This window comes from Cavia porcellus, unplaced genomic scaffold (genome assembly GCF_034190915.1).
Source record: "Cavia porcellus strain 051 isolate PalLab524CR breed Dunkin Hartley unplaced genomic scaffold, mCavPor4.1 scaffold_17, whole genome shotgun sequence".
Taxonomy (NCBI): domain Eukaryota; kingdom Metazoa; phylum Chordata; class Mammalia; order Rodentia; family Caviidae; genus Cavia; species Cavia porcellus.
Window position 1 is genome coordinate 74,599,904 of NW_026947500.1, and position 9,451 is coordinate 74,609,354.

Here is a 9,451-nt window from a genome sequence, read left to right on the forward strand (position 1 = left end):
ATCATGAGGCCAGCGCGCCCTCTAGTGGCCACACCGTGAATTAGAATCATTTCCTATACAAGTGGACCAAAGTTACTGGCTGTCAAACCCAAAGTCCCTTCTGCAGGAAGCTAAACCAACTCCTTTTAATTCGTCAAAGCCCTAGTTCCAACACACTCTTCCCTAGAAAGCCCTTCTTGTCTCCCCAGGCCGAGTCTAGGTCACCTGAGGGTCCCACCACGTGGGACCTAACTCCAGGGGCTCCAGGGTGTTAGTGTGCATGTAGGGTCTGGCATGCAGTAGGTGCTCAGTGGATGTTTGTTGAGCGAGTAAAGAAATGTATAAATGTAACAAGGCTGGAACTAACCTCAGAATGGAAACTGGCAATGGAGCATTCTGAATAGGTAATTCCGGGAGGAAGTGATTAGGATTCCTGCTCCCTCTGCACCCAGAGGGGCTGAGAGGTTAATTCCTGGAGCACCATGGGAGCAAAGCTCAGACTATGGCCCCAGGCTCACCCCGAGGCGCGGGGAGCAGGGTAGGTTGCGAGGGAATGGGTGCTCCATCTAAATTCACAGCATGGGTGTTTCTGGGATGCTGCTTGCGCCAGGCACTGTTAGGCGCTCCGCTAGAAACATCCAGGCGTGGTGCACATTCCTGTAATCCCAGCCCTTGCGGGGTTGAGACAGGAGGATCGTTTGCAAATTGGAGGCCAGTCTGTACTGCATAGAGAGACGCTGTCTCAAAAAAAAAAAAAAAAAGAAAGAAAGAAAGAAAAGTTCTTTCAGGAGGTGGGAAAAACTGATTTAAAAGATTGGAGGAAGAAAGCTATTCGGGAATCCAGAAGACAGTGCATGGGGTAGGGGGCAGCCAGTGCAAACCCCCGGCGGTGAAAGCGCGCCCAGAGAACCCCCGGAAATAAAGCCCAGCAGGGCGTAGCGTGGAGCAGAGACCAGGAAGTAGCGTGAAAGACGGGGATCTCCGAAGATTGGGGGAGAGGAGGGGCCTCCAAGTGGCTCCGCCCCCGCGTCGGATCCAGGTTGCCTAGGAGACCCGGACCCGCCCCGCGCAGCCTCCTCCGCAGCCTCCAGGCTGGGCTCCGCCCTCGCGCCGGGTGTAGGTTGCGAAGGAGATTCGATCACGCCCTTCGGCCTATTCCACAGCCTCCAAACCTGGCCACAACCCACCCCCGTACTAGATCTCAGTTGCTAAGGAGACAGCCCCGCCCCTCGAGACTCCTCTCCTCCCCTTTCCCAGGCCTAGCTCCGCCTTTTCCCTCCTCCGGCCCTAGTTGGACGGCTTGGCCTGACTTGTCCCTCCACGGCCACCGTCGCCCACACCGCCGTCGGAGGAGCGCGCCGTCCGCGCGTTCCCGTCTCACGCTGTGCGTGCCGTGCGTGAATGTGCGTGCCATGCGTGCGCGGGTGCGTCGGCCGGCGAGGGAGCAGCAAACGGCCGGCGGCTGGTGCCGCGCGGGGGGGGGTGGGCGGCGCGGAGGCAGCGGTGGCCATGGCCGAGGCGTCGCCGCAGCCCGGACGGTTCTTCTGCCACTGCTGCTCAGTCGAGATCGTGCCGCGCCTGCCGGTGAGGCCCGGGCGGGCGGGCAGGCGGGGGGCTGTGCGCTCAGGCCTGGCCCGGCCGTGGCCGGGAGCGGGGCGCCGGCGAGGAAGTAGGCCGGGTGGCGCCGGCGCAGGGTGCCCCAGTGGAGCGCCCGAGACGCCGTGGGCCGGAGCCCCTGCTCCGGTGCGGGGCATCGAGGCGTGGCAGGAGGCGAGCGGCACGGTGAACCGCAGGCTTATGTGGACTCCGGGTGCAGCGAGCTTGCCATTGCAGGCGAGGAAGCGGAGGCCCGGAAGCCGAGCGCTGGGTGGGTGCGTTGGAAGTGCCGTAGAGAGGCCCCGGCGTGGGCACTGCCTGGGGACCCTGGCCGGGGAGGCCGTGGGCAGGCGGACCCGAGCGAGTGCCGGGGACGCTCTCCACGCGCGCGGCCGGGCTTCGGGGGCGCGCTTCGCCGCTGTGTGCACTGAGGCCTTGCTGCCGCCACTTTCCGTCCAGAGACGCAGGCTGAAGCCCGGGGTCCCACAGCTGCGAGCTGCAGGTGTTTGTGGCTAGACCCGCTTCGGGCCGGGCGCAAGGCGGGCCGAGACATCGCTTCTCAGGGGTTCTGCGCGCTGCCTTCTCTCCAGGTGGCAAAGGCAGCCCTTGTGGCCCAGGGGCCCCTGTCTGGGTGTCCCTAGGGTGCTTCCTCTTCCTTTAGATAGTGTTTCTCAGGCTGGCCTGCAGTCACCCTGCGGCGGGGGGATGGGTGTCTCAGAAGGCTCTGTTTCAGTCTCTGTCCCCCAGATTGGCTGGGAAAGTGGCCACTTGGTCCGACCCATTTCTGCTTTTCGGGTGGGAAAACTGGAGGTGGCTGCAGGCAACACGTGGTCCCTATGTTCACCCCCTGCCAACCCTAGGGAGATGGAGGGGTGGGGAGATACCTGGAGCCCGCAGCCAGTGGGGAAAGAAAAGGCTGGGGCCGCGAGGGTTTGCACCCCACTCCTTCCCTCGCGGGAGGCGGGGGCGTGCCTTGAGGGGAGGGACTTCACTTCGGAGGAGGTGCCTATCAGCTTCTCCAGGCCGAGAAGGTGTGTCAGAGTCGGGCTTGAGCTGCAGAAGGGAAACCAGGACCTGGAGGAGGGGGAAGTGAAGTCTGGGGGCGTGGCGTGGGTCGGGGAAGCGAGATTGGCGGTGCAGCTGCAGGGGCTGCTGGTGTGAACTCCGGGTACCGACGGCGCAGCGGCCCTGCCCTGCCGGACCGGTGTGCAGAGCTGACCCGGCCCCACTTAGTCTCTTTCCGGGACTCTCCAGGTGTGTCCCCGCCTGGTGTGTCCACCTCTGGCCCTGCGGCCTTGGGTGAGAAGGACCCTGCCCTGCACCGGCGGGTGACGGCCTTCGCTGGTCACAGCCATCTGGTTTGGCCTTTGCCCTTAGGAGGGTTACAGGCGAACAGGGGAGTGGCAGGTGTTTAATGAGAAACCTTGGCAAAGGGAAGAGCAGGGCATAGTGGGGGCTGCTCCTGGGGGTCGGGCAGGCTGTATCGGAGCTGCCCTCGGTCTGGGGGAAGTCCCGCGGCTCAGCGCCCCGAGGAGGGGACTTGCCCGCCCACGCTGTGGTTGTTGCGATGATGCTGGTTTTTAGGAAACGCGGCTGCCGGCTGTGCCAGGAACTGGCTGCTGTTGTAGCACTGCCTTCTCAGGCACCGCGGGCTGCCAGGGGCCAAAAACTGCTCCCTGGGGGCTGCCATGTCTGCCGGCCGTGCCACCTCTGAGCCATGTGGCTGTGGCCAGGCATTGGGTGTCCTTACCTGCCCGGAGGACTGATAGTTGGCCCGCGACAAGGGGCACGTGGGTATAGGTGACCAGCGTGTGACATGGCTGTGACAGTGTCCTCCACGAGAGCTGTGTTCACAGCCAGGACTGGCAGGAGGACCTGGGCTGGGGCTGGGACTGGGGCTGGGACCGTGGCTGTGAGAGGCAGCTCCTGGGTGCAGAGTGCCAGGATATCCTGGGAAGGTCGCCTACCTGGGTGAGGGTGTGGGAGCCCGAACCAGCTGGGCCTGCTGGAGTGGAGGCCATGCTCAGATCAGGTTTGTGGGGCTGGATCTGCTCTGTCCCAGGGTGCACTGGTGTGAGGTGTGGGGCGTGGGTGTGGGGAGCCCTGTGGGCTGGCTTCCCAAGGTGAGGGGCACGGGGGAGGGGGACCCTCTAGTGCATATGTCCTGGACTCACGGGGCCCGCGGATGCTGCCTGTACCCCTTGGGAGCGGTGGCTGTGGGACTCACAGTCTGGGGTTTGCCTTGAGGGCCCAGTGCAGCTGGGTTGGTGCAGGTTCCCTTACCCCTGCTCTCCACCTGGGTGACACCTGTCGGCCCGTGACAGGCCCACCTTCCCCCAGCAGTGTCTATGAGAGCACTAGGGGCAGTGGGTGCCTGGGACCCTCCCTTGGAGGGTGGGTGGGGTGGGGTGGAGTGGGCAGCCAGCGGTGAGCCACTGGGTGGCGTGGACAGCCATGGTCTCTGTCACTGAGCGTCCTCTGGGCTTTGGAGGCCGCCTTCCTTTCCTCTCTGGGTGCCTGGTCACTCTCGGGCCACTGTGTGTCCTGTGTCATACTGGGTGCTGGGGCAGGAACCACCTGCCCCCCTGCAGGGCAGTGTTCCCTGCTGATGCCCTGGGATGCCACAGTCCAGTGGTGGATGGAGCAATGCCCAGGGCACCACGGCCTGTGTGTTGGGGTTGGTGTGGCGTCCCGGCCAGGGCATCCCAGGGACAGGAGCGCTCCGCCACATGTCAGGGGTGCACACTCCTTATGGCATTAGCCAGCCCAGGAAGGCTCGTGTGGGGAGCCAGGTGCCCTTGGGCAGCTCCCCCACTGGTCTAGATCTCATGGGGGCCTCAGGTGCAGGACCACACCCTATGCTCCTGGCCCGCTGTGAAGGTCAGTGTCCCCCAGAGGTCCTGGCACAGTGTGGCTGCAGGCACAGAGGTGAATTGTCACCATTATCAGTTGTCACCATTATCACCAACCTGGCCCTGGCTGTGTGCTGTGTCAGGGCCCCCATCGGCAGGCACAGACGGATGCCTAGGGAGATGAGGTCACCTGGGTCTGCACTTGGTGGGCTCTCGGGCCACCCTCGGCTCCCAGCTGGGAGCCATCAGCTTGCCAGGGCCACCAAGTGACCTCTGCCCATGAGTCCCACAGAGCAGGGGACAGGCAAGCAGAGCTGACAGGCAGCACTGGGCCCTGGCAGTGCAGGGCACGGATGCCGCTGCCTCTGACCTGGTTCTTCAGACCCAGAATGGCCCTGGGGGCAAGTGGGGACCTGGGGTCCCCAGCATCAGTGCAGATGGGGCTGTGTGGGGTCCCAGTGCCAAGTGGCCCTCACTGACCAGGAGGAGGAGGCTGCCTGGTTTCTAAGGGTGAAGCCGTACATGGTGTCACTGTCCTGAGGGGTCAGGGGGGCCCAGGACAGGGCTGCAGCTGGTCCCCAGGGTCAGGCCCTGCCTGACCTCTGACCCTGCCCTGTGGAAAGCCAGGAGCCCGGGAAGCCCATCCCAGCCCTGGCAGCCGTCCTGGTCACCTGAGTCACAGGGCATCTCCCTGTGACTGCTGGTGTCGGGGAACTTCGTGCTCATCGCCCAGCTGTGGGCGGTTCTGGAGGCAGGTCCAGCTGGGGTGGAACCCAGGACCGCATGCCCAGGGCTGCCACAGAGCTCCATCCTAAGTCTTTGAGTTTTTTATTCTGAAACAGGATGTAAGTTGTCTGGGCTGAGAAGGGACCTGCAGTCTTCCTGCCTCAGCCTCCTGAGTGGCTGGGATCACAGGCACAGTTGTTTGCTTTTTGTCTCCTAGTCCTGGGAGTCGATAGGGCCTTCACACTGGACCATGTCCCCCGCCCCCTGTACAGCTTTGAGGCAGGACGTCCACAAGCCGCTGGGCTGCACCTGCTGGGCTAGAGTGCTGCATGCCTCCCTCGCCTCTGCACTCCTGGGACACCTGTGCCCCGGAGCTGGAGGGGTTCCTCATAGTCTGGGCCGGGCCTCTGCAGTTTCCAGGGTCCTGCATGGCTGCCCGGCTGCCCCTGCTGCGCCCGCCTCCTGGGTGCACGCACTGGTCACTGTTGGTGCTGCACAGGCAGGCAGATGTGTGCTGTGAGCCAGCTGCCTGTTGGGGGCAGGGACGGGGAACCTGCGTCCCCAGGCCCAGGGAAACCCCCCACCTCTGCCTGAGTGCCACCCAAGGGTGCTAACAGGGCCTGTGTGCACCCAGCTCACAGGGTGGAGTGTGAGATGCTCTGCAGCCACCATGATGGGGGCATCGAGCGGGAGCTGCACTGAACCTGGTCAAAAGGACCCTGCTTTCGCTGCCTCACTGCGAGTGGCCAGTGGCCCTTGTGTCCCCCTGGGCTCCAGGGTAGGCAGCGGTGAGCAGGCAGGACCCCTGGCCGATGCCCCACTCTCCCCACAGGATTACATCTGCCCAAGATGCGAGTCAGGCTTCATCGAGGAGCTTCCGGAGGAGACCAGGTAGCGGCTGGAGCCAGAGGCAGGGAGGTGGAGGGAGTGAGAGGGGCTCCCTGGGCGTTACGGGGTGGGGGCAGCTGTCAGGCTCTGATGGCGCCTGGGTCCCCCTGGGGAGGTGACGTGTGCCCTGGCCTCCCAGCTCCTGCTTACCTCCCAGTGGGAGTGGGTGCAGGGCAGCCCTGTGCCAGGGCGGGGGTCGGTGACATCACTGATGGGCGCCATGTCCGCAGGAGCTCGGAGAACAGCGCTGCCCCATCCACGGCCCCCTCCGACCAGAGCCGGCAGCCCTTCGAGGTGAGCCCAGTGCCTGACCCTGGACCCCAGGCCAGAAGGTGGAGGTGGTAGGCCGGGGGTGCCCTGACTGGCCTGGCCTCACCTCGTGCCCGCCAATGGCGCCCCAGAGGCCACGTGTGCTCATGGCATGCCCTCACCCCTCCCCAGAACGTGGACCAGCACCTGTTCACGCTGCCCCAGGGCTATGGACAGTTCGCGTTTGGCATCTTCGACGACAGCTTCGAGATCCCCACTTTCCCTCCTGGGGCTCAGGCTGAGGACAGCAGGGACCCTGAGGGCCGGCGGGAGAGGGAGCACCAGTCCCGGCATCGGCATGGCACAAGGCAGCCCCGCGCCCGCCTCACTGCCAGGCGGGCCACCGGCCGGCACGAGGGTGTCCCCACGCTGGAAGGGTGAGGGACGGGAGGACCAGGCTGCTCCCTCGGCACCGCTGGCCCCACACATGTCCTGGCTGTGGACCCGGGCACCTGGCCGGGTTCTGCCTCCTCTTTCGGCTTCCCTGTGGAAGAGTCCACCCTGTGATCCCAGCCCTTGGGAGGCTGAGGCAGGACAGTCGAAAGTGTGAGGCCAGCCCGGGTCTCATCACAAGTTCAGGGCTGGCCTGGGTGACATAGAGGGACCCTGTCCAGAGAGCCCACGCTGCCTGGCCTGGCTGGCTGGTGCCTGTGGGGACACCCCTCACCCTCTCTTCCAGGATCATCCAGCAGCTGGTCAACGGCATGATCACCCCGGCCACCATCCCTAGCCTGGGCCTGGGCCCCTGGTGAGTAGCGGGCGGGGCATCCCAGCTCCGCGCCCCCAGCCCCTGACCCAGCCTCTCGCCCCCAGGGGCGTCTTGCACTCGAACCCGATGGACTATGCGTGGGGGGCCAACGGCCTGGACGCCATCATCACACAGGTACCCTGAGCTGGAGCCCTGCCCTGCCACCCCCGGTGCCAGGGCCCCCCACCCCCCCGGAGCCCGCCCAGCCCGACGTGGGACCCCAAGATGTGGGTGCCCGGGGGCGGGCAGGGTGCCGGCCCGGCCGCCAGGACAAACGCAGCCCCGGTGCTTTTGCAGGTCCTGCAGCTGCTGGCCGCAAAAGGCGGCCTGCGCCCCTCCGGAGCGAGCCGGCCGCCCCGCCCCGAGGAGCTCCCGGCACTGTGCTCTTGTCTTTCAGCTCCTCAACCAGTTTGAGAACACAGGCCCCCCGCCGGCGGACAGGGAGAAGATCCAGGCCCTGCCCACCGTGCCCGTCACCGAGGAGCACGTAGGTAGGCCGGGGCCAAGCCGGGTGGAGGGCAGGGGCCCGGGTGCCCTGGCTCACCCCACCTCCCGCAGGCTCCGGACTCGAGTGCCCCGTGTGCAAGGACGACTACGCGCTGGGTGAGAGTGTGCGGCAGCTGCCGTGCAACCACCTCTTCCACGACGGTTGCATCGTGCCCTGGCTGGAGCAGGTGAGCACGGCCGGCCCCTGGCCTCCCGGGCCCCAGGCCCCCAGCCTAGCCTGACCCCGGCCCGCTTCCTCCCTACAGCATGACAGCTGTCCCGTCTGCCGCAAGAGCCTCACGGGACAGAACACAGCCACCAACCCGCCCGGCCTGGGCGGCGTGAGCTTCTCGTCCTCCTCGTCGTCCTCGTCCTCCAGCTCCCCCAGCAACGAGAACGCTGCGAGCAACTCCTGAGCTGCCGAGCCTCCCGGGGACACTCGGCCCCTCTGTTGGGGCCGCGCCAGGCCCAGCCGGCGCTCCAGGGACCAGAGCCGGGGCGCTGGGGACACAGGACCCCGCCCCGGTGTGCACACGCGGGCCCGGCCGCCGTCCCGCCTCCTCACCCACCAGGCGCTCCTGGCAGAATGGTTTTTATGATTTTAAATTATTACTGCTTTGAAATAAACGGACGTTTTGGCTCACACGCGGCCACGCATGGTCTGTGGAGAGGCCGGGTGGAGCCGCTGGCCAGGACCGCAGGGCGCCCGGCCCGGGAACAGGACTGCTCCGCAGACATTTTCCAGAAGGAGAAATGTGTGTATCTCAGCTATTTAAATACAGCTACACCAGGAGCTGCCGTGTGCTGTGATCCTTCGGCCCGGGGCAGCTGCCCGAGTGGTGTCACCAGGACTGCGGTGTCCTGGGCCGGCCCCGCCACAGGAGCGCCCTGTAGGGTGACCCTGGCTGGGTCTTGGGGGCTGGGCAGTGGCCATGGCCATCTCTGTCTTCCGAGTCCTGGAGTTTCAGCCCCACCAGAGGTGACGCAGGACGACACATGGCAGAGCCCCTTCCTGTCCAGTCACTGTGGTTCAGCCCTGCTGGATGTCTCCACTTGTCACAGAGAGTGTCAGCTGACTGCTGCTGCCCAAGCGGACACCCTGTGGATGCTGACCCTGGAATCTGCATGGCAGAGATCAGAGGCACTGCAATGGGTGACTGCCCAGGGTCGTCCTTGGCTGCAGGACATTCATCTCCAGATGTGTGTACCCCGCCTCCAGGCTGGTGCCACCCTGTGCCACTCTGTGCCTGGAGCTGGTGAAGCCCTAGGCAGGTGATCAGTCACCCTCTGCCCTGCTACAGAACTAACAAGCAGTCACACAAACGGCCTCATTTCTGGTGGAAAATGGGGGCTTGGAATTGCACGGTTTGGGGGAGACTTTTGAGCTCTGTGCGTCGTCTTGGGTTCGATGGCTTTGTTCCCCGGCCCTCTGTGGGGGAGCCCGCTTGAAACCAGCCTGCCCCCAGCTGCCTACCCTGAGGGCCACTGTCCTTCCGACGCTGCAGTGACCACACGCTGGGTGGTTCGTGATGTTTATTACCTGACTGCTCCAGTCCAGTCGGGGAGCCGCCTTGGCCTCCAGGGGCCCGGCCAGCCCCCACAGCCCTCAGCTCAGCTCCTCCTTCCCGCTGAGGAGCCGGCAGTTCCCCGTCTCCAGCTTCTCTCCCTCCCCTGCCCTCTGAGGGACCCTGGCCCCTGATGGTCAGGATGACCCCCCTCAGGGTCCATCTCTGGATCCCATCTGCAGTCTCTGTCCACGCAGTGTCCCCGGCTCCAGGCACTGCAGGTGGCTATGGTCTAGCATGGCCTCCATCCCTGTGCCGGGACTCCGGGGCTGGTGTTCTCTGCCCCCAGCTCCTCCTCTGGG

General features: G+C 65.2%; 1 protein-coding gene across 4 annotated transcripts; it reads left to right on the forward strand.

Annotated features, from left to right (window-relative positions):
* The first annotated feature begins 1,380 nt into the window (after positions 1-1,380).
* Positions 1,381-8,907, forward strand: Rnf126 (ring finger protein 126). 4 transcript variants are annotated; one of them, XM_063228998.1, is made up of 9 exons: positions 1,386-1,563; positions 5,986-6,044; positions 6,272-6,335; positions 6,483-6,727; positions 7,030-7,098; positions 7,164-7,233; positions 7,496-7,585; positions 7,657-7,772; positions 7,851-8,907. In XM_063228998.1, exons 1-9 carry the CDS (start codon positions 1,489-1,491, stop codon positions 7,927-7,929), a joined length of 867 nt encoding a protein of 288 aa, XP_063085068.1. In that variant the 5' UTR covers positions 1,386-1,488; the 3' UTR covers positions 7,930-8,907. The 4 variants fall into 4 exon arrangements, 2 of the variants coding, with proteins under 2 accessions (XP_063085068.1, XP_003460922.3); XM_003460874.5 differs by having other exon boundaries at positions 1,389-1,563; positions 7,496-7,589; XR_010040440.1 differs by lacking the exon at positions 7,851-8,907 and having other exon boundaries at positions 1,381-1,563; positions 7,396-7,589.
* Positions 8,908-9,451: the final 544 nt, after the last annotated feature.